General features: G+C 37.2%; 1 protein-coding gene across 1 annotated transcript; it reads right to left on the reverse strand.

Moving 5' to 3' along the window:
* Positions 1-4,051: 4,051 nt before the first annotated feature.
* LOC127654104 (mRNA (2'-O-methyladenosine-N(6)-)-methyltransferase-like) lies at positions 4,052-25,836 on the reverse strand. Its single transcript, XM_052141097.1, is given in 17 exon segments — positions 4,052-5,209; positions 5,405-5,580; positions 5,698-5,791; positions 6,955-7,139; positions 7,252-7,338; positions 7,444-7,509; positions 7,511-7,620; positions 10,928-11,090; positions 11,173-11,272; positions 14,119-14,202; positions 14,302-14,449; positions 18,550-18,704; positions 18,808-18,947; positions 22,702-22,839; positions 22,946-23,070; positions 23,334-23,476; positions 25,456-25,836. Coding segments are annotated over 16 exon segments (2,163 nt in total). The 5' UTR covers positions 23,458-23,476; positions 25,456-25,836; the 3' UTR covers positions 4,052-4,941.
* Between the last annotated feature and the right edge of the window lie 517 nt (positions 25,837-26,353).

The following is a 26,353-nucleotide window of genomic DNA, read 5'->3' on the forward strand; positions in this document are numbered from 1 at the left end:
TCCTCACAATTGTTACTATTCCTCACAATTGTTACTATTCCTCACAATTGTTACTATTCCTCACAATTGTTACTATTCCTCACAATTGAGACTATTCCTCACAATTGTTACTATTCCTCACAATTGTTACTATTCCTCACAATTGTTACTATTCCTCACAATTGTTACTATTTCTCACAATTGTTACTATTTCTCACAATTGTTACTATTCCTCACAATTGAGACTATTCCTCACAATTGTTACTATTCCTCACAATTGTTACTATTCCTCACAATTGAGACTATTTCTCACAATTGTTACTATTTCTCACAATTGTTACTATTCCTCACAATTGAGACTATTCCTCACAATTGTTACTATTCCTCACAATTGTTACTATTCCTCACAATTGTTACTATTTCTCACAATTGTTACTATTCCTCACAATTGAGACTATTCCTCACAATTGTTACTATTCCTCACAATTGTTACTATTCCTCACAATTGAGACTATTCCTCACAATTGTTACTATTCCTCACAATTGAGACTATTCCTCACAATTGAGACTATTCCTCACAATTGAGACTATTCCTCACAATTGTTACTATTCCTCACAATTGAGACTATTCCTCACAATTGTTACTATTCCTCACAATTGAGACTATTCCTCACAATTGTTACTATTCCTCACAATTGTTACTATTTCTCACAATTGTTACTATTCCTCACAATTGAGACTATTCCTCACAATTGTTACTATTCCTCACAATTGTTACTATTCCTCACAATTGAGACTATTCCTCACAATTGTTACTATTCCTCACAATTGTTACTATTTCTCACAATTGTTACTATTCCTCACAATTGAGACTATTCCTCACAATTGTGACTATTCCTCACAATTGTTACTATTCCTCACAATTGAGACTATTCCTCACAATTGAGACTATTCCTCACAATTGTTACTATTTCTCACAATTGTTACTATTCCTCACAATTGAGACTATTCCTCACAATTGAGACTATTCCTCACAATTGTTACTATTCCTCACAATTGTTACTATTCCTCACAATTGAGACTATTCCTCACAATTGTTACTATTCCTCACAATTGGGACTATTCCTCACAATTGTTACTATTCCTCACAATTGAGACTATTCCTCACAATTGGGACTATTCCTCACAATTGTTACTATTCCTCACAATTGTTACTATTCCTCACAATTGAGACTATTCCTCACAATTGGGACTATTCCTCACAATTGTTACTATTCCTCACAATTGAGACTATTTCTCACAATTTTTACTATTTCAGGCAATTTTTACTATTTCTCACAATTGCGACGTTATTTCTTGCAATTGAGACTTTATTTCCCACAATCTGAACATTATTTCTCGCAATTGTGACTATATCTCGCAAACTCGTAATTACGAGACATTAAATCACAATTGTGAGTAAAACTGAATTTCTGAATTTAGTTTTTTATTTAAAGGCAGGGTCCGGCTATATACTAATCAGCTATATTGGAGAGAAACTAACAGAGTATATAAAAATAATAAAATGGCAAAAATGGTTTCAATGTTTTACTGAGATCTTTTCTGATTGAGAGGAAAATCTTTATACCACTTCATCAGGTGTTTGAAATGCCACAACACTGATAATATACAGGTAGAGGAAAAAATCATATAAGCACAGACATATTTACATTCACTAAATCTTTGTCTTTATCAGAATAAGATTACTGGGGAGACATTCATGGCATTTTAGAGGACACAAGAAACAACAAACATAATGGCAACCAAATATAAATCAATCAACATGACTGATAAATGCAAATCGGTTAAAAGCCTAGTATGGCAAAGCTTACAACTAATTTAACAATTACAGATCTGTACAATTTATATATATATATATATATATATATATTTTTTTTTTTTTTGTACTGAAAAATATCAGGTCATGCAAAAGAAAATAATCCAGACATACTTTTGTAAGAAAGCAAAGAACAAAAAAGAAATATAAAAATAAATGGATGGATAAATGGATGTTTTTGCTGGTTACACCTTGTGTTACTGATGCAATCGTACACAATTCTAGATCAAGATAAGATTAATAACACTTTGGTTTAGTTTAAAACAACTTCTATAATTCATAAACAGTTATTTAGAACCAAAAAGTTCAATGTAAAAAAAAAAACAACATGTAGGAAAAGATATATTTTTTTCTTTTCAAATAAACTCACAATAGCCGTGTAGGAAAACCACAAACTTCATACCCATGTTCTGTACAACATCTACAGTTGTGCTGGTGAGAGAAAACACTCCGCAATTAAGAAATCCAACAAGTGTCCGATGCACAAGTGAATAGTAAAGTTGGATGTTTCAAATGGTGAACTGGGTGGTTTTAAACTTAATATAAAAGCTATTTCATAGTCTTTGCTCAAAGACTGTGTAGTCAAGTGGAAAAAATAAAATAAAATCTATATTTATATACAGACAGAAGTGAAAGGGTTTAATAAAGTGACAGGACGCGTAACGAATTTCTACATACACATTAGCATGGCAAAAAATCCACCATTGTAGTGTAACGTAACTGCAACATTTAAAGCCCAATTGTAGCAACAAATTCAATAAATCTAGAGGATTAGCAGAAATAGTCTGACACCTGCTTTACTTTTCTTCCATTTTTAAAATGTACATTCAAAATGCTGCCCAGTGATACAATTGAATCTCGCTCAAATGTAAACAAATTTGTATATTTACAATACAACAGCAAAACTCAACTTTGAAAGCACTTTTCACATATGCTAAACCATGAAGTCAATAGCACCCAATTTATAAAAGGTCTTCGCTCTCAACTCGTTAAACACCCAAAACGAGAGGTAGACTAGCGGGAGAAAAAAATATAGGGGTGTACACCATTTTTAGGAGCTAATTCGTTCAATAAAACATCAATGACGAATAATGCTTTTACAAACGATAACAAATTGTAACTGAGCTAAACAGATCTCGGTTCAGTTGACTAAGAAGTTTTCCTCTTGTTAGACCTAAACGCTACAACTGAAGTGACCCAAAATGCCACAGTGTGACTGAAAGATTTACACAGGCATTTAATGTACAGAGAAAAGAACGCAATAAAAGGTACAAAATATCTACAGATCAACCATTGTAGATTTGCTATTGATTTCTGTACAATATTCTGGAAATGAATGAATTTAAATGTCTTTTACGGCATGACTAGGTGGAAACTAGATTGTAAATATTTTTTTCAGCTCATTTACTGACCTTTTTGTTATTTTATATAGTTTTTGGTCAAAGAAAAACCTAACTTGAACGCGAATGCCGCGGTCATTATGGCGTTCTCTAAAAACAAATGGGTAAAACAGGAACCAACTAATGCTTCAAGAAGCCCTAAATATTAATGCATGTCATACTAAAAGGCTTTTAAACGTAGCTGCCTGATCACTGATCATCTCCTCACACTGAATCATCTAAAATAAAAATACAACAATATCGCTGACCCTAAAAACTCACGTGTGCCAATGACAAAAGCACAAGGTTATAGGGTGAATCTCACGAAACCAGTCGAAAACATCCGCTCATATTTCATGAATAAAAGGATGTAAAGAAAAAATACAAAATTTACCTTAAAATATATTTTTCTTCTTTCTTTTTGGATTATATTCATGACAAATATGCACATTCCCTCAATTCTCATTACAGTGCCAAAAAAAAAAAAATAAATAAAAAAATTCTAAATTATGTATTTATAAAAATAAAATGGAAAAAAGGAATTATTTTATATAGAATTCCATTGGAAACCATGAAATGTATTTTTGCATTATCAAAAACAATAATGCAACAATGCAAAAAATCTTAAATGTCTTAAAATTCTTTTGATAGTTTTATGTATACAAGTGTTTTTGATAACTTAATGTATTTTCACAGATGTAATGCAAAATATATACATTTGAAAAATAAATAAAATAAATGGTATTCATAAGAATAAATACACATCATGATAGTATTTGTTATATTGACTTTAAGTCATGCATTAATGTATGCCAACTTTAAAAACGAATCTATTAAAATTCTCCATTGAATATAATGGGAATTAAAAAAAAAAAAAAAGGGTCAAGACTCGAACGTGTTAACGCTTCACAAAACGTGTCCAGACCAGATTATGGTAATAAGAATTTTGCAGGGAAATGAGCTAAATGAAAAAAAATTATACAAATAAAATACTCTTAAAAAGGCACTAAACATTTATTTTAAACAATACATCAGTATTATGCATAGAAGTTATTTTTGATAACTTATTGTCACGACTGTAATGCAAAACAAAATACACATAAATCCATTTATATAAAAAGACAATAAAAAAAATGGTATGATAGTGTTAGACTGCCTTTAAGTTATGTATATTAGTTAATGTATGCCAACTTGAAATACAGTAAAAAAAAAAACAACGAATAATAATCACATGGCATGACAAACGATTTAATTAGCCCGTTAAAAAGTGGAAAATAATTAAGGGAAATGTGCTTAATTGTCCAAAATCCATTTTTAGTAAGTTTCATACATACAAATCATTTGTTGCTTTCATGAGATTCACCCTAAAAAGGTCAAAACAAGAATAACAAATGTATATGTATATAATTGTATGAATGTATAGCTACAATTACCAGCTCTTAAAAACACAACAACAAAAGAGTGACCGAACTATCAATACACTGATATAAAACCCAACAATTATGATAACATAAGTTCAAAAACCTAACACATTAAATAATAGAGGTGGAAGGAAGTAAACATGTATGGATCTCTCCATTTCTCATGGAAACATTTATATGCTCAGTGCTAATCTGAAGCCAACCGCACGATATGTTACCTCTCATACAATCAAAGACTCTTTCCCATGAACATACGTACACTTTGCCACACGCCCTGCACCGCGGTCTAAACGTTTGTTGTGTCCGGTGCAGTCTTTTCAACAGGACTGCTGTTGTCTTCGCTCTTAGTTGAGCTTTCCTGGGCCGGTTTGGAGTCTTTGTCTCCGGCACTGGTGGAAGAGGGACCGGGTGATGGTAAAGAACGCACGGAGACCTTATAGGCCGACAGGAGCTCCTGGATTCTCTCCGCGGTGGGCTCCCATTTGGCAAAGCCAGCGTTATTTTGCAGGAAAATGACCGCCGTTCCATGGACGGCCTTGTAGTACATCTCTTCTCTGAGGGATCCAAAGAGGAAATCGATATTAATGAGAATCAAAGAGTGCAAAGACTTACGGTCTCAGAAGTAAATCAATTCAAAATTGACTTTCGCTAAATATCCACTAATGTGTTCAGCAGTAAACAAAGGACTAAAACCGCTAAAACAACACATCTTTTGACTGCTGGGAATGCCGCTCAAGGGAACAACTGACCTTTTGCAGAGGTGCTGCGAGCCACTGCGGTACTCGTGCTCAAACGCCGGCACGATCATCTGGTGCCTGCGGAAGCGACTGGCCTCCATCCGTGTCAGAGCTGGGGTCGGGGGGTCACGCCACTCTGGCACGAAGATGATAAAGGACAGAGGCTCGCTGGAGCGTTCAAGAAGATCCTGAGAAAGACGATGGACAAAAAAAACAGACAAACTTTGTGATATTCATCGCAAAAAACACTCAGGTGCTCTCAATGCTCCAGAATTAGCAAAAGCGTGACATCAGAAGTTGCTCACCTCAAAGTGTGTCACCATGGCATCCATGAGCTCCTCACAGAATGGAGGGTTTGCCTCAAATGAGCCACTGGCTGGAGAGAAGCTGAGGAACGGCCTGTGAAGATGGTATAGAGGAATGACTCGCTTTCATGAATATATGGCAACAGCTACATGATAAAAGCACCAATTTAACATTCATTGAAAGAATCACTCTTGGGCAAATATAGCTCATAGCTTAACTAGACTATTTACAGTTGTAAAGCAATTGGCTGCATTCATAGACAATTCAACTGATGTACAGTAACATGTGCGGCATGAAGTCATTGCTAACACATTTTAATGTCATATTAGTTGACGTTTTACATATAGTCTTAAATGCTCCTCTAAACGCCTACCCCAACTTCTTTCAAGCACTTCGCCGCGAGTGTGTCAGGGCCTTTTTTGTTTGTTTTAATCATGTTTGTATCATGTACAATGAATAATCACAATTAAGCACAGAAAAATGTGTGATTAATTAGTTTAATTTGTTTTTTTTAATCGATTCAGAGCACTATTAAATTGCGTAATTTTTTTACACATTATTTTTTATATAATTAAATCGCACTAATTAGCACTAGTGTTGTCAAAAGTACCGACTTCGGTACCAAGTCGGTACTGAAATTTAAAAAATGTGACGCTTTGAGCGCTGTTGAGCGGAATCGTAAACACCTCTGATTGGCCATTGTGTTCACGCGCTCATCGGATATGTCTGTGATTGGCTACAATGATCAACGCACGGGAGCTTTTGAAAGAACAAGCAGCCGTCTATCAGCGGACCGGTCCTGCTTTCAAACGCTCCCGTGTGTATCTGTGCAAGCGCTCGGTGAAGAGCGTCATTGATGTATATTTACAACATGTTTTTGAAGCGCTGATCATTGTAGCCAATCACAGACATATCCGATGAGCGCGTGAACACAATGGCCAATCAGAGGTGTTTACGATTCCGCTCAACAGCGCTCAAAGCGTCACATTTTTTAAATTTCAGTACCGACTTGGTACCGAAGTCGGTACTTTAGACAACACTAATTAGCACATAGTAATAGCATGGTAACATCATAGTACATACTGTATATTCAGTATATATAAAAAACATGGTAAATTCATGTTATTTTCTGGCAAATGCAGAAATTTTACAACATCTTTGAAACTGCCTTGGAACTACATAACAATATATGTTTAGAAACCATTGAAATTTTAAACGAGATATAATATTTCAAAATTGGTTTTAAACCGATATACCCTCGAGATCCAAAGAAGCCGTCAATATCTGGAAAAGCGGAGCAAAACTGCTTGAAATAGCAGTTGAGAGGAGATGCGAAGCACTCGAATGTCACTCCAAACTTTTTATTGAGAGCCTCGAAAACCGGAACGGGCAGCGCCCCCTGTAGACCAGACCCCTCATTCAGACCAGACCCAAACATTGCCTGAAATACAAAGAGACACGATTTGACCATGATGTACAATCAATACTGACTCTAAATTGATTACTGGTTGTCAAATTTAAAAACAATACAGAGATGCTTATTTGAATATTACCTGGTATCTTTTAATAAGGCACCACACACGAGACAGGAACTTGTCGAACCTTAGGTCATCAATACAGCTATATCGATAAAGAAGCTCCTGTTTATGATACGATTTGGAGAGAAAGAAATATGACAAATAAGATATGAAAATATAATCCACATATTATTTTTAGCTTGTTTGATTGTGTTAAAATGTACACACTAGTTTGTTGAAATGACCGCGGTTGACTTTAACCATTTCTCCTTTATACCGCAGACAGGCGAGTGTCGTTCTCGAAGTGCAGCTCCACGCGGGGTTGAGGAGGGGACGGGATGGACAGTCTGACTGGATAACAATACACCAACCTGTCCTGAACACCTGTCTTCTCTGTGCCGTCCACTATAAACACAAGGACAATATTATTCAAGGTGGCTCTAAATTACTTCAGTCTGGTGCACAAGAGGGTCAACGTGAATCAGAGTTCGAAAACCCAATTACTTCCGTAATTTGTAAATCTCAAAAGAAAATGGGTTTACCCATCAGTAATCGATTTGATCATGAAAAGTGGGTGTTATTTATCAAAATGGGACCAGACCAGAATGCAAGTTTGGCTATTGGTTAACATTAAACAACAGGCCTAGGTGATGTTAGCTGGAAATCAAAGTTGTTTCAGAAGTGAAGCAAGTTGGGGGTCTGGGTAGCTCAGTGAGTATTGATGCTGATTATCACCTCTGGAGTCGCGAGTTCTAATCCAGGGCGTGCTGAGTGACGCCAGTCAGGTCTCCTAAGCAACCAAATTGGCCCGGTTGCTAGTAAGGGTAGAATCACATGGGGTAACCTCCTTGTGGTCATGATTAGCAGTTCTCGGTCTCAATGGGGCGTGTGGTAAGTTTTGTGTGGATCGCAGAGAGTAGCATGAGTCTCCACTGTGTCATGCACAATGAGTCATGTGATAACATGCGCGGATTGACGGTCTCAGAAGCGGAGGCAACTGAGACTTGTCCTCCACCACCCAGATTGAGGTGAGTAACAGCGCCACCATGAGGACCTACTAAGTAGTGGGAATTGGGCATTCCAAATTGGGAGAAAATAGGGTTTTTTTAATCGAAGCAAGTGTGTTGTATATACATATTTTTGTTTATAAAGACCAAAGACATAAAATTGTGTGACATAATGAACACAATTTAAATAATGAAGCTTTTATACTATTATTGCACTAAAGCCAAAATAAATTAATAAAATATTATTTGTCAGGATGCACCAATGTCTCGGCTAAAGCAATTGTTTATTTATAATTAATTGTGTAAATGTATTAAGTTTACAAACATGTTTCTGTGTGTAATACAAAGTACCTACCAAAATAAATGAAATCCGAAAAAAGACTTGTCGAATATAAGTGAGGGGTACTGTACAGTCAGTCGGTTGTTATTGGACCCCGACGTGAAGTGGCTTATTACACGGCTACAATCCAAATAAATATGTACATGGACATGAAACATTGATTTGCATTGGAATTATGTATTTACATGTATATGCGAGAAGAAATGAATCGCTGAACTGCTGAAATCCGGTTTGCATGAGAGTTCTCTTGATGTTTATTTAGTAATGAATGAACTTCTGTCCGCTTATAGACCATTTCAAGGACTGTTCATTGGTGACGTATTTGTTCAATGTACATTACCTGCTTGTCAAAACAAAGACTATTTAGCAGAGATGGGCCACTTGTATTAAAATGTATGGGAGGCAGCCAACGCTCAATGGATATAGAAAGGAAATTTGCTATACAAAACGGTAAAATTGCCATTTTTAGCGTAATCGGAGTTAGAGGCACAATTTATTATACCATTTGTGATGGAATGACACAACCATAACACTGATATGAGTTTCAATTATTTAATTGGCTCACTTGTAGAGAACACACAGTGATCTGAGAAGCAGGAAAGATGGTTCGCAATACCCAGATGTGCGGTCTGATGCATGGATGTGCAGTTGTTACTGAGCAATATCAGACCACTAGATGGCGTCAATCAGAATCAAGTAATCCAGAGAGCCGTGTAATAATAATCAATAATATGAATTTTTAAAATGTGAGTTAATTTGTTTAGAACAAATGACCCCCCACCCCACCCCACCCCACATGTTATACACTCACCTAAAGGATTATTAGGAACACCTGTTCAATTTCTCATTAATGCAATTATCTAATCAACCAATCACATGGCAGTTGCTTCAATGCATTTAGGGGTGTGGTCCTGGTCAAGACAATCTCCTGAACTCCAAACTGAATGTCAGAATGGGAAAGAAAGGTGATTTAAGCAATTTTGAGCGTGGCATGGTTGTTGGTGCCAGACGGGCCGGTCTGAGTATTTCACAATCTGCTCAGTTACTGGGATTTTCACGCACAACCATTTCTAGGGTTTACAAAGAATGGTGTGAAAAGGGAAAAACATCCAGTATGCGGCAGTCCTGTGGGCTGAAAATGCCTTGTTGATGCTAGAGGTCAGAGGAGAATGGGCCGACTGATTCAAGCTGATAGAAGAGCAACTTTGCCTGAAATAACCACTCGTTACAACCGAGGTATGCAGCAAAGCATTTGTGAAGCCACAACACGCACAACCTTGAGGCGGATGGGCTACAACAGCAGAAGACCCCACCGGGTACCACTCATCTCCACTACAAATAGGAAAAAGAGGCTACAATTTGCAAGAGCTCACCAAAATTAGACAGTTGAAGACTGGAAAAATGTTGCCTGGTCTGATGAGTCTCGATTTCTGTTGAGACATTCAGATGGTAGAGTCAGAATTTGGCGTAAACAGAATGAGAACATGGATCCATCATGCCTTGTTACCACTGTGCAGGCTGGTGGTGGTGGTGTAATGGTGTGGGGATGTTTTCTTGGCACACTTTAGGCCCCTTAGTGCCAATTGGGCATCGTTTAAATGCCAAGGCCTACCTGAGCATTATTTCTGACCATGTCCATCCCTTTATGGCCACCATGTACCCATCCTCTGATGGCTACTTCCAGCAGGATAATGCACCATGTCACAAAGCTCGAATCATTTCAAATTGGTTTCTTGAACACGACAATGAGTTCACTGTACTAAAATGGCCCCCACAGTCACCAGATCTCAACCCAATAGAGCATCTTTGGGATGTGGTGGAACAGGAGCTTCGTGCCCTGGATGTGCATCCCACAAATCTCCATCAACTGCAAGATGCTATCCTATCAATATGGGCCAACATTTCTAAAGAATGCTTTCAGCACCTTGTTGAATCAATGCCACGTAGAATTAAGGCAGTTCTGAAGGCTGAAAGGGGTCAAACACAGTATTAGTATGTGTTCCTAATAATCCTTTAGGTGAGTGTATATATATATATATTTTTTTTTTATATATATTTATTTCATCTTTCACTTTGGCTCTTTCAAAAATGTGGCCTGTCATGTGTTCAACAGATCCAATCCATGTTCCATGAAAATTATTTATTGTTAGCATTTATACATTTTAAAGCATAATTCCCAAGCAAAACAGTGATCTGATGACAAAATAAGGTGCCAAAATATATTAGCCTATGCTTTTTTTTTGTTAAATTGTGATATTTTAATGGCCAAATATTTTTATTCATATTGCATGATATTAAATGTTCAAACCTGCAAAGAATCTTTTTGATTAAACTGAAATGGCAATAATGTTAAACGTGGTCCTACCAGAGATGTTGCACTCTTTGAGTAGAGTGAGGTGAGCTTGGCGCATTCTGCGTACATATTCTGCAGAGATGTGATGGATCTTCGAACAGATGCCTTCAACGGAATCCTTCGCCACGCCTGTGACATGAGGGCCACACTGCTTCCGTAAGTGCTCGAGTCGATCCTAAAAAGATCACAACGAGATCAGTGAGTCAAGATATTGCACAGGTGTGGACATGATAACATAAGAGTCATTGAGAATGTACCATGTAGTCCTCTTTGCTGGCAGAGTGGTCTCGTCTCAGCCAGTTCATGGTGTCCTCAACGTTCCATTTGACCACCTTTCGACTATCAGGAGTTGCGTTTCTGTGGGATAAATTCTCATTTATTTCTGTCTTTGAATCTTTGTTGACAAGAAATGGCATCATAACTCATTTTACTTCCATAATGTGACACATTTCCAAGTGAAACAAGATAGATAGCTCAATCAACAGATTTTGTGGCATAAATTTGATTTCCACAAAAAAAATTATTTCGATTCAGGGCCTTGGGAGCTCAGCGAGTATTGACACGGACTACCACTCCTTGAGTTACGAGTTCGAATCCAGGGGGGTGATGAGTGACTCCAGTCAGGTCTCCTAAGCAACCAAATTGGCCCGGATGCTATGGAGGGTAGAGTCAGATGGGTTAAACTCCTCATGGTCGCTATAATGTGGTCCTCGCTCTTGGTGGGGCACATGGCGAGTTCTGCGTGGAAGCTGTGGAGAATAGCGTGAAGCCTCCACGTGCACTACGTCTCCGCGGCAACACACTCAACAAGTCACGTGATAAGATGTGCGGATTGACAGTCTCAGACGCGGAGGCAACTGAGATTCGTTCTCCACCACCCGGATTGAGGAGAGTCACTACACCACCACGAGGACTTAGAACGCATTGGGAATTGGGGAGAAAAAAAATATAAATATATATTCTTCCATCGATTCTCAAAGCAGTTACAGTGAGGCACTCACTAAGGAAGTGATTAGGACCAGTCTGTAAACGTTACACCAACGCACACCATTTCAAAAGTATAGCTACAAGATGTAAACATTATGCATGTTAACAAGATTTTAGTGTGATAAAATCACTTACTAAACTTTTCTGTGTTAAGTTATATCCGCTAACGGAATTTCAGGGTTTTGTTGTCATGGCAACAAAGTTGTAAAATCGGATATAAATATACACAGATAAGGTATGCTGCTATGTTTATGTCTTGTGGGTATACCTTTAAAACTTATGTATTTTTTTATTTTATCCCCTTTTCTCCCAATTTGCCATGCCCAATTCCCACTACTTAGTAGGTCCTCATGGTGGCGCTGTTACTCACCTCAATCCAGGTGGTGGAGGACAAGTCTCCGTTGCCTCCGCTTCGGAGACTGTCAATCCGTGCATCTTATCACGTGACTCGCTGTGCATGACACCGCGGAGACTCCGCCGCTTGTGGAGGTTCATGCTACTCTCCACGATCCACGCACAACTTACCACTTGCAAATTCATTATTAAAACTTAAAACAATTACTTTTAAACAAACAAATGCATTTTTTAAACAAATTTTATTCAGTACAAATGCCCTCTTGCTTGAGATATATTGCTTTATTATTATTAATATTCATTAATCATCATTTATTATTACTACAGTGAATATGACATTCTAAAATGCAGTTGTAATACATTTCTTATGCAATTTCTTCAATTTCAGGCGCTTGGCTTTTATTTTGATGTGCGTTTTTGACGGAAACTTTGCTTCTTCAGACGGATGGACAGTTCACTACATGGCCCAGTGTGATGGTTAAAGTGCAAATACTGTGATTTAATTATATAAATATATTGTCTACATTAGCTACACACTTCACCGCGGATCTGCTCGGTCATCTCTCATACAACGTAAATGTTTCTCAATGACTGTGGAGTTTCCAGTGTATAAGCGGTCGAATTTATACATTCATTTAAAGTACACAGCTCGAATGCAGACTAACTGTCCGTTCACACCAGAAGCGGCGAGAGCGTCAAAATTCGCTCTGGCTGCCCTGCCTTCGGCGCTCAAGGACGCTCGTGGACGCTCTGACGTAGTTGAAATAGGCGGCAACGTTTGTTCAGAATGATTTGTTTTGTGAACTATATTTAAAGGGGCCGCAATTTAAACATCCAGACATGTCGACCATTTACTTTTTGCCGACCTATCACAAGTAGCGTATATCCTCATGAACTCTTTAAAATGTGAAAATAAGAAATTGATCGATGGCAGAAAGTAATTAAAATTATAGTTGTTTGTTATCAAAATAAAATACATTTGTAATAATAACTGTGGTCTTGGTTGTTTTATATCCCTGTAAGCAAACAGGGACATATCATATATTACTTGGAAACCCGCCACGGCAATAATTAGTTTCTCCTCCATTTTATCTTCGGAACGAATGTTTGGTGGGACCCAAAGTTTACACGGTTGTGTTCTCTAGACTTCGCTAGAGCGGAGCACTTCTATATTCCAATAGGTTGCCGCCGAACCGCGTCACAGCTCATTACCATAATGTTGACTGCACTTGAACTTCCATCTGACGCCCACGCCGCCCAAGACTCGCCGCGCCGCTTCTCGCCGCCAAGAGACACTGGCTGTCATTGAAAATGAATGACTTCCGGTCGATTTGACGCTCTCCCCGCCTCTGGTGTGAACGTACGGTAAGATTGCAGCTTTTCACGGTTTAATAATCACACTAGGATACATCACGATTTTAATTTGATTAATGGTGCATTTCAGTGTAAAAGGAGTAACAGAGTATTTGGAAGCAGTCCTGTGTCAGTCCGACAGTGCCCTGTACCACCAGTACTGTAGAAACACTGGTATCGGTTGCATCTTTTTTATTTTAGTACCGACCTGGTACCAAAGTATCAGTTCTGAGTTCTTTGCGCATTTGCTATACAAGATGGTATTCTCGAGTTGATTGATTTCAAAAGTTTCTAAAAGGTGATTGAGGCACATAATGGTGGACCTTCTTCAACCAAATAGAGTGTCACTTGAGAGGCCTACATTTTGATGCAAGACTACAAAGACAAACTATTGTTTCCCTTAAAAATAAGGAACATGTACTCCAAAGTAAATAGGGTTCATTTTGATTTCATGTTGATATGAATGACAATTTCTGTTGGCTCTTTGAAGACCTAAAAACAACATTTACCTAGAGTCTATCATTTTCTTTGCTGCCTCTGCATATTTGAACAAGAGTTTTCTGGCCTCTTCCTTATACTTGATACGGGATAGCCTGTAGTACATAGAGGAAAGTTAGAAAATAATATCACAGAATCACTTGAAATATACTAATGGGCCATGGTAGTTTTAAAGAACACAGATGTTATATGACCTGATGGGGATGTCATTCATGATCTCGCGGAACATGGATGGAGAGATGACCGGGTCGCATTCGCTGGGCAAGAGCGGATCACACCCTTTATCCACCACCTTCCTCTCTAAGAGCCAGCGGTTGAAGGATTCCCGTGGTGGCTCTATACCTGCAAACAGAGAGTCGAGTTCTAAGATTCTGACACCATCGCATTAAAATTATCTCTGTAAGACTTCCTAACAAATGTGCATTCCCAGTCTCAGATGCCTAATTTTTATCATGACTACATAACATAAAACCTTTCATTTTCTGAAGGAAATGTGAGTGGGACGTGACTCAGTGAAACTCCATGTGCATTTTCCATGTGTTTTTTTTTCATCCGGCTGGTGATTTGAGGTATCGTTCATGCCTGTAGCACAAACAGTGCATGATATACAACGCAATGAATTTTAATACTTAAGGTTTAAGTTTTGTTCAAATCAATAAACCTCAGAATAAGCAATAGCTATAGTGATGCTGGCCTTGGCAAACATCTTTAATAAATGATCAAAAATAGGCCTTGCAGTTTCACAATTTACAGTACAATTCGCAGTAAATGGGTCACTGAGAAATAAGAACAATCTTTTTTTTTTAAATCACTGATATCATCATCGTTTAAACAAGAAAAATTATTTACAGGCTTCCCAGTGCAATTTGAGATGGACATAATGTACTGTTGAAGAGAGCGCTTAAAACACTTGCACATGCAATTCACTTGCACATCCTTTATTTACATGTAGGGCCTACACAAGCATAAAATAGAGCACAAATTATGATTAAAACTTGCATAAAAATAAGTGTACAATACAAAGATTATGCATAGTGGCAATCTAGTAGCTTCTAGACATTTTTTTATCATTACAGCGATGCGGCCCGCGGCACCTGATTTATTTCTGCATTTGGCCCCCCCGACCAAAAAAGGTTTGGACACCCCCTGACATTGATTAACTATGGTTAATCGGGTTTACTACAAATACTTGTAATCACAAATTAGATTTAGTCTCCCTGTATTATTACTATGGTTTTACCACATATATGGTTAAAATATGGAGTAAAACAATTGTAAATTTATTGCGAGGGTACGCAAACCTATTTCAGAAAATGTTACTCTAGTAAAATCATTGTTTCCACCAAAAAAACTAAAAACATGGTTAATAATTTATAATTTTGTGCTTCCTCTGAATACATTTTCCATTATTTTACTCAAGTAATTTAGTAGTAATAGTTACTGTAGGAACCATGGTTTTTTTTGGGCAGAATTACAGTTTTAATACAGTTTACAGTGTCCATATAGTAACCTTTACTATAGATTAACTATGGTTAATCTTGTTTTTACTATATTTTTACTACAAATACTGGTAGTTAAACCATAGTAAATCACAAATAACAATTGTATTACCATAGTTTTCATTTTCCTGTATTACATGGATTCACTACAAATATCAAGGTACAAATATGGCTACTGTAATAAAACAATGGTAAATTTATTGCGAGAGCGCGCAAAACTTTTTCAGAAAAGTTAGTGGACGGCTGATATTGGGTTTTTGATGCGGATATCGATAACTTGTCTAGAGAGTATTATGGTCTTTATAAATGCCAATAAATATAATACATTTTAACAACAACAAATCAGATGTAAACTACATTTCTTAAGTGAAACAAACATATTTTCTCAAATTTGCATTATGTTTTCAAGGCTTTTTCTTTTCAAGTTAAAGTGTTGACTATCCATTGACAAACCCATTGGTAGATTTTGGAAGTATCACAAGGGAAAGTAAATATTCTTGTTAATCGGACAAGCGGACATGGTTATCGGCCAAAAATCGGATCGGCCACTATATCACTATATAGTGAATATAAAAATGTATTATAGTTTTTTTAAATGCATGCTCCATACTTGCAAGCACATATCACTTAACCTGTCCTCAGTTAGAGGATACATTGTTAAACTGCCAAAAAAAAAAACTGTTTAAAAATGCAACAAATTCATAAATATAAATATCAAATGAAAGGTAGGGGTCTGTAAGATATCAAACAATACATAAAGTAAACTTTAAATAATATTTTCCATAAAAACTGCCTATCAAAGTTGTGTCCTAACTTGTCGTCAACTCCATCAGATTTTGGTGGATGCAACAGTAAGACAAATGTGACCCGTCTGTGAACACCCAGCTAAAGTTATTTTTTTGCGATTCAGTTTTCAAGATAAAATCCTCCTACATAATGTAAAGAACGTTCCGTGAAAATATAACCTTGAGATCTTTAATATTGACGGAGTAAGGCTATGTCAAATATTTGCTGAATTTCAGGCTCAGAAAATCATGTTTTTGAGAAATTCCAATGTTTGTTTATTTGTTTTTAACGCCATGCCAGCTTCTATGGCTATTTCCATGGCGAGAAATGTGAGAATTTCCCATGTAAAAACAAGCTTATTTTTAAAACTGCAACACATTTGAAGCATAATTATTCTGAATATGTGCCATAAACCACATTAAAGCTGAGATAATCCCATTTTCAGTGATATATGACACATTTACAGGAAAATTCGTAGTTTTGTAAAACAGGCCTATTTATTATGATGCGCATGTCCAAAAAGCATAAAAACATTGAAACGAATGGGGGTCCCACAAGAGCTTGCTTTAGCAACAATTATCAAGTCAATTCAGTGGAATGATTTACTTTATTAGTCAAATGAAATATCATTAGAAAATGTAATTAATATATAAATTAATTATTATAGAAAATCTAATTCTCTTACTGGCCTATTGTGTAACATTTGGAGTAAAAAACAAAACACACACACACACACACACACACACACACACACACACGTTCAAGGGATAGTTCATCCAAAAATGACAATTTTGTCATCATTTACTCACCCTCAAGTTGTTCCAAATCTGTATGAGTTTCTTCTGTTGAACACAAAAGAGGATATTTTGAAGAATGTTGGTAATCAAACAGTTGAAGGTAGCCATTGACTGCCATAGTAGGAAAAAATAAATACTACGGAAATCAATGGTTACCATCAACGGTCTGGTTACCAACATTCTTCAAAATATCTTTTGTGTTCAACAGAAGAAACTCATACAGAATTTTCATTTATGGGTGAACTATCCCTTCAACAGGTTCGTCTCCAACTTTGTAGACACAGAAAAACACACTCTAAAACTGTCAGAGCAAAATATTTGATAATCTGAGAGACTCTATTCACAAAAATATGTATATTTAATTTTGGTATTAAAAAAAGACTAAAATTAGTATAAAAATAATAATAAAAAAAAAAATGGTTATATCATAATGTGGGGCAATTCCACTGAGATTAATATCATACAAGCCGTTTAAGTCATCAGCTAGTTTCTGATAGCTAAATCATCAACGCGACGCATCAGCGTCCAGAAAACAAATTACTTTGACACATAGCAGGCCTAAAATGTCCTTAAAATAAGCTGATTATAATTGACAACGTTGAGCTACAAAACAAATAAGATGTTCTTAAAATATTGCCGATGACTCGGAAAAATCTCCAGACATCGGAACCCAACTGAAGTCGCTTTTTGTTTGCCTTAACTGCCGTTGACCTGATTACCGCTTGTGCGGATTGATATTAAAGTCTATTTACACATTCTAATGGTAGAAAAGAAGTTCCTGAACCCAATGATACAAGAATCAGCACGTGATTCTGCACCAAAATAAACCCAGAGACGATTGAAATCAATGTTTAGGAAGCTCACGTTAATAAAATCATTTATCTCAGTATTTATCATGTTATAAATGAAAATGTGAGTATTGGTGTAATACATCATTTACAGCAATAAACACACATGACCTATTTTCGTCATTTTTATGGCTACTTTGATGCTCTTAATCTCATAAATAGATGATGCGACTTCAGCCGGGATTTCACAGACGGGGTCACAAATGGTCTGGTAAGTTTGATATATTTAATCACCGTAAGATGCAAGTAATGAAGTGAATAAATATCAATTTTCAGAAAAAAGCATTTTTATAAAAACCTGTTTCCTTACATGGTTTGTTAGCTGAGAGTTTTGTCACAAATATACTGCATCCATTTCAAATTAATTTAGTATTAAAAAACAAAAATGAATATTTAAAGCATATTTTGTCCCATATATCAAGAATCAGTGAGTAGGTTCATTCCGGTAGCTTTGCAGTGCACTCATAAACATTTACGGTTAACCCTGACTGTGGAGGCGGGTGCAGACATACCCTCCCGCTGAGCACATAACTCATGGTAGTGCTGCCGCAGTTTGGTGGCGAGTTGAGCCCTCTGCAGTTCAATCTCAGGGTGGGGAGGGAGATGATCTGCTGGGGCTCTCTCGCGGATCACGGCATTGGTCTGAATGTCCAGATCCCAGTACACTCTGAAACACAATAAACAGCGTTCTCTTCCATGAGACAAAAAAGCTCATGAGTCATACAGGTTAGAAACAACATAAGGGCGAGTAAACATGGTCCTGTACTCACACAGAGGGCCGGTATGGAGCCGGTGCAGGTGCGCTGGGCTGGGCTTGTTTATCATCTGTGGTGGAGATCCAGGGTTTGACTCCTGGTGTGCTGGGAGAAATAGGGACTGTAGGAGTTGTCGGAGTGACCGGAATCTCAACCTGAATTTGACACATTATATATCAACAAACTGTTGCCGATTTAGAATAATTAAATCAAATAATCACAATTACCCACTTGTGAAAAATCGATTACAGCAGTCCATGTAGGTCTACACTCATGCGGTGTCAAAACCTTCAATGTAATTTTCTATTTAACGTGTTTTGGCAGCAGTTGAGCATTATAACCAATCACATACAGGCCCGTTGCTTGCTTCGGTGTATAATTTAGTCAAAACTATAACAGGTTTATTTTTTGTAGCTGCTAACTGTGCCAATGTGAAGCTGACCGTTAAGGCACAGACTTCATTTATTGATAAACTAACAAAGTCATTCAGAAACAGTTATTTTAATTAGGTCTGTTGATTTAACACGTTCATTCAGTGCAATTATTTATATAAAAAAATAACACATTCAAAAAATGTATGCAATTATTCATAGGTAGACCCATTTATCGGTTTTAAGGATTAATCTGTCCCAATATTTTTTTATTGTATTCCTCCATGTTACAATGTGACCGGTGCTGAAAGATTGTACAGTATATGATATGATGTACTTTTATTAATCCCCACAGGAGAAATGCAATCAGACAGCATCAATAACAGTGGCCTCTAGAGGTGAAATAAAAATGTGGGGATTTGCTACATGTAAATCTGTCCATATTGACAATTTTCATCCATATTTTTATCCTAACTTCAATTCATTTTTAGTGATCCAAATTGAAGTTGAGGGTATGCAAAGAAAAACGTGACTATATAGAAACGTGCATCTTCAGCGCTTACATTGCGCTTCTAACTTCAAATCTTGTGAATAATAATAAACCTTATTCCTTATGAAATCTCATCTAGTGAAATATATATTTATAAACAAACCCCTTCACTTGGTATATATAAAGGCTACAAAAAGCTTAATTTGGTAAATATCATTGTAATGGACCCAAGTCTCTGTCTCTGGTGTGTTTTGGGTTTATGGTTAAAAGTCCCACGTTACGTACCAAATGTTCACTTTTTTTCTGGGTAGTAACGGGATTTTGGTTGAACAATAAACTGCATCTGGGATTTTATTTATTTTTGACTCTGGCAATGCCAATGTACGTGCCCGCCTCTGAAGGGAAACCATATTCGTTTTTTTATATTCTATAAATCGATTTTAAAAACTATCGACTAGTTAATCGGTTACCTGCCTTTTTACATCACCTTAGCTATCAGTATTGGCAAAATCCACTATCGTTTGACCTCTAGTCCTCAGTCCATAACCAGGAATATTCCTACCATAAGAGATTAAAGTTTAAAAGTACCACCTGTTTTCAGCAGGGGGCAGTAAGAGAAACTCCAGCTTTATATGCAACATGCAGCTATACAGACAATAAACCACAATTATGCTTGCTTGACACAGACGGCATGCCCACGTACTGCCCACAGTCCATGCTCTAACCTCTTGCGGTTTTTTCCATCATCCGAAAGGTCTGGTGATTTATTGCCCGAAACGACTTAACGTAAATTAAATGCAATTGATTAATCTTCACAATCAAACACACGAGCGGAGACTGCAGTGCCATTATTTCTATCTCCATGTTGGGCTTTTATAATGGTGTGATATATCTCCGATAACCTCCCCCTAACCGGCAAGTAATGACAAAACGGACTATGTCAGTTAGAAGGTTTTTCCTGTCTAAGTCGGCATTCATGGCCAATTTAATCTGCTATACAGACCTTGAGATTTTAGTCAAAGACCTGGCTATGCAGGACAAGTTTGGCACTAGTGACATCACAAGATGCACTCAAAAACAATTCCACAATATTATACAATTATTATTTTATTATATTTCAGATATACAGAGAAATAATATAATTATTTAATCAGAATAATTGCAGCTCTCTCTGCAAATATTTGTCTGTTTAATTTAGTGCTGCCAGTCGATTACAGTTTTAATCGTGATTAATCACATAATTATTCAAAGATTTTGAAAGTGCTGAAATTTTACTCATATATATATATATATATATATATATATATATATATATATATATATATATGTATCTTCTAGCAAATTGCTTGCTTGCTTGCTTGCTTGCTTGCTTGCTTGCTTTCTGTCACAGGTATCACCAGTGTTTTTGCTGGTTTATGCTTTATTCACGGTAAATGCGTTAAATGTTTGCACCTGACCGAAGTATGATTTGGGCTTAAGTTGCACTATCAGAGGTTGCATCCATCAGGCATTAGGACCCGGGAGCAGTCGCCCAACATTTTTTCAGGTGCTCAACATGTCAGATCAGCTCCATGAAGATTACCTCAGGATCTACACATCGTATCAATGTGTATCTTTCAGGGCTTGTTTTAATTAGTAATTATTTGAAACAGTTTTTCATATTCGGTTTAATGGGGGGAAAAAAATGCAACAAATAGCCACATTTGTTCTTAACGTATGTAACTAAATAAACAGCTTTTAGGATATTTCTGATAATTGGAGCCCTCTTTTCTATGCACTAATTATTCAGTTTTCACAAGGAGCGTGATGAAAAATCTAGGGCTGTCAATTTAACACGTTAATTCAGTGCGATTAATTTGACACAAAAATAATGCGTAAAAAAAAAAAATCTACGCACTTAAATAGCAGTGCCCCCCGGACCATAATAAGGAAGATTCCTGAGAAATGCTTGTAGTACCACCCGTTTACTCTAGAGGGCAGTAAGTGAAATTTCAGCTTTATGAGCAACACACAGTTTATACAGTGAAGAAAACACTTCAGTAGGAAGACCAATACAAACATGCGTTACGTTCTTGCATTCAAAACTATATTTAACTTGAAACAGTGACCTAAACCTACACAAGCATGTCTGACGCAGGTGTAAATTGACGGGTCCTTAAACAATCCCTCATAATAAATCTCCAACTGATTGATAAATTCACTTGTGTAATGGATTGCTGTGAACTGTGTGTCAATGATTGACTTATGATCAATAATATGGTAGTAAACAATACATTGTATTCTAAAGCCGCTTTTTGTATTGTCTTATCAATGATTAACTCTTCTGCCACAGGAATGTAAAGCATTTTAATTATCTGAATATTTTTTATATATATATAATTTTTAAATATTTAAAGATAACTATGTATAATTATATATTTATAAAAATAAGTATAATCTTTATATATTGAGTTATTGTTATATGAGGGGCTTTCTCAGCAAATATTTGTATATGGGATTAATTAATCGGGTATTAACCACGTAATTAATTCGATTAAAAATTGTAATCGATTGACAGCCCTAGAAACATAATTTTGTTGGCATGTGAGGAGTTGCGTTTGACAGCTCTCTAAAGTTTGTTCGAACAACAATGTTATAATGGGACAGAATATTTAAATAGGTTGCAAAAAGTACTTTTTAAAAGCAATGCACTCTGGTCTAAGCTGCTTTAAAACGCTACTATCGTTTGTATGACTGAAGTCTTTTCTGTCTGCGTGTAAGCATATGTGTTTTGGTGTGCAGCATGTTTTAATTAATTATGGAAATAAGTTGCTTCGGACTATAAGTCGCAGGACCTTTCAGATGATGAAAAAAACAGCGACTTATATTCTGGAAAATACAGTAATCAAAATAAATTGCAATTAAAATTTAAAGGAAATAATTGACAATTTTTTTCGTGCAGCCTTATTTAGAAATATAGTAATTCCAATTTCCTTACATGTAAAGCTAAACCTAAACAAATATGCATGCAACCTCAAAGCTATTCTTACTGTTAGAAAAGCAACTTACCTTTGGCCTCTTGAAACAGTTTGGGCCCCCTTGAGATGCATCTTCTGATGGGTGTCTCTTACGCTGGCCGTTGCCCAGTCCCGCTTCACCCGTTGCCTCACCAGAGGCTGGAGCTGCGTTCAACCCCAGAGGGTCCGACTAAAACGGGTGCGAAAAAAGAAGATATAAAATAATTTTCACCAAATAAAGAACCTTTTCAAGTCCTAACAGAGATTTTCCCAAAATGAAATGGCTCTGAACTTACAATGACATCATGTTGTCCCAGGACAGGCATCTCCCACAGCGATTGGTTGGTGAAACGGTTGAAGTAATATGGACGATTTTCCCTCTTACTCCAACATTTTGACCATCCAGCCTGAATCAACTCATCTGAAAGAGAAACTCACAATCAACTTGACATGGCACAGCAGTCCAAGATGCAAAATCTGTCTTATACAAGGTTTTTGTTTTTAAAGACATATCATAGACTCCTTGCACTGACCAAAAACACCCCCATTCTAACGTATGGTTCAAGAACAACATTAAGCATTGTGTAGTAATTAGCCAAACATTAAGTCCAATTTAAGTGACAAGGAAAGCCTACTTCTTGAAGAGGTGCTCTGAGAAACATATAATTACAGTCCATATATTACCTGGCAGCTCTTGGACGGATTTGCTGGTAGAGGGCGATAAGGAAGCAGACTGCGAAGTGGACCCGGTGGGCGACATGACCAATGCCGAGTCTGCCTTTATTGTTGCGTGGTTTTCACTCATCATAGCTCCTCATCTGTCCTGTCTTTAGAAGGAAAGGGAGCCATCTTGTCAAACCGTAGCATTTTCGGGACTACTAACAAGACTTAGCTTGGAGTTTGAGAAACCCCAAGGCCCAAATATGTGATTTTCCTTCTTCTGCAGAACATAAATTAAGATTTTTTTAGAAGAATTTCTCAGCTCTTTAGGTCCATAGACCTTATTCAAGCAAGCGCAGTCTTTGATTTCTAATGGGAATGACAACAAGGCTGTGAGGGATAGATTTACGGTACCATCTCTTCAATGGGATGAATGTTATTTAGCAGTATAAAGCTCCTAGATCATATCTGATTTTCCATAACTCATGTTTTCTGGAGTTCTTTGTATACTTCATGTTCTTGGACAGATATTTTATCAATGTTTTGTCAGTGGAACGATCCAAAAACATTTTAAACTGCAGTACAGCCATTACAGAGACAGTAAATCTATCCCTCTCAGCTTTGTTGTCATTCCCATTAAAACTCAAGTATGGCGTGCACCTGGGTAGCTCAGCCAGTATTGACGCTGACTACCACCCCTGGAGTCGTGAGTTCGAATCCAGGGTGTGCTGAGTGACTCCTGCCAGGTCTCCTAAGCAACCAAATTGGCCCGGTTGCTAGGGAGGGTAGAGTCACATGGGGTAACCTCCTCGTGGTGGCAATTAAGTGGTTCTCGCTCTCAATGGGGCATGTGGTAAGTTTAGCATGATAGCATGAGGCTCCACATGCTGCGAGTCTCCGCGGTGTCATGCACAGCGAGAAAAGAGGCGCGGATTGACTGTATCAGAAGCGGAAGATTGAAGTGAGTAACCGCGCCACCACAAGGACCTAGTATGCAGTGGGAATTGTGCATTCCAAAATTGCAGAGAAAAGGGCATACGATTAAGAAATATTAATTTAAAAAAAAATTAAATATGGCGCTAGTGTGAATAAGGTCTTAGTGTTCAAAGTTAATGGTGACTCGAACTTTTAAGCTCCAAAAAGCACAAAAAGAGGCAGCATAAAAGTAATCCATATGTCTCTGGTGTTTACTCAATGTAATCAATTGTGAAATTATCCAATTGTTTTTGGGTGAGAACAGACCAAAAGTTAACTCCTGTTTAATTTACTGTACATCTTGCCATTGCATTCTCTAGGCACCAATGATGTCATACCATGTCCTCGATACCAAAACCAAAGCAAAAATATGCTAATGTGGTAATGTTCATTTGAACACACTCCTTTGGCCCATTTAAAAAAAATAAATGTCGATTTAAATGATAATTTAAAACAAATGCATGTGTCCTTCAAGCGTTTCTCAATGGTATTCATTCAAGTACCCAGAAGTACATTGTAAACACCACGGTACGTGAAAATAGTAATCATTCAGAACCATAATACATAAAATACTACGGTATTTTCATCTGATACCATGTCCATAAACTATGGCATTACTACGGCACTTTTTGTTCAGTAAAACCACGTATCTGACAATAACTCGCATATCTAAATGTACACGAAATGTTTACTGCGTTTGTTGTAGGTAATAAGAGCGCAAATGAGCGAAAGAAGGGCACGCATGCGCCGCCGCCCGCCTGAACACAAACCCGAAGGAGGAGGAGAGAAAAACATCCAACAAAGAGCTGCGGCAGCACGAGCCGACGTGCTGCGAAAAACCAAGTAAATAAATACATCATTGCGGACCAAACGGCTTCAATCAGGCAGAGAGAGGACGAGAATACACCTGGCCATCACTAAAGTGTGCTAACGGGCCATTTGTGAAGTTTAAATACTGTTAATCATCGACCGTTGCGAACACAAAATTTACGCGCGCACTTTCGCTTCGTGGAAACAACATGATGGCGCGCGCGCTCCCTGCGCACTAAAATGTCTGTTTATTTCGTGCACAGCGCGCGCTTGCTACATCTGTGGGGATATTATTGTGCCCCGTGCATTCCGCTACCCGTGCATAGGTCTACTGCTGCTCTTTCATAGCTGAAACCCTTACCTTGGAGAAGGTTGTTTGGAGTCCTCAATTGGCTTTGCGTTTCGGTTCGGACCCGCCTCCGCCTCTCCCTCCCCACCGACTCCGCCATCTTGTATCGGGCACTCGGACCAGGTTAATGCGCATGCGCGGGTTTACTTGCAGTCTGTTGGGAAAGCCGTCAAAACAAAGCTTCCATTTGCAGAGAGGCAGCCGCTGTTGTGAGCTGAACGTTGATGGGGTTTGGCGCTGTTAAATTAATATTTTATAAATTGTATTATTTATTGTGTAAAAGTAGGAATGCACGAATTTGCATTTAATATTATATGTATATAATGTTTGCAATGAGCAAATTTGGAGAGCCACACTAGTTAAATGATGTTGCAAAATCTGAATTATTTATAAATAAAGACTGTGCTTAAATAATGTCTTGAGGATTTATTGTGAAAAATGTTGGCTTTTTTTTTGCATTTTGATAATTGAACCATATTTCTCATTTAAATATCAGATATAGATATTTAAAGAGATAGTTCACCCAAAGATGAAAACTGTGTCATTATTTAGTCATCCTCAATGTTCCCCCAGTATTAGTATCATGATCAATGGAAACATGTAAATGCATTTTTACAGTGTGATTAATCACTGCAAATCTTGCTTAACTGTTCACCTTTCACTGTATGTTAAAGAGCAGATTGGAAAGTCATGATTTCGAAACAATGATGACTGGGGGGAGGGTGGGGTGGTCAAATGAAGACAACCTATCACATCCTACTACTGGCCCTGGCATGAAATCATTTTCACTACATATTTAAATCACAAGTCAGTGCATTCTAGACATCAAAGCTCATCTCACGTCATTCTTAAAGGCTGGTGGTTTTAAAAATCAGCTTCGCGGGGTAGCTCAGGGAATATTGGCGCTGAC

Source organism: Xyrauchen texanus, chromosome 13 (genome assembly GCF_025860055.1).
Source record: "Xyrauchen texanus isolate HMW12.3.18 chromosome 13, RBS_HiC_50CHRs, whole genome shotgun sequence".
In the NCBI taxonomy this organism is placed as follows: domain Eukaryota; kingdom Metazoa; phylum Chordata; class Actinopteri; order Cypriniformes; family Catostomidae; genus Xyrauchen; species Xyrauchen texanus.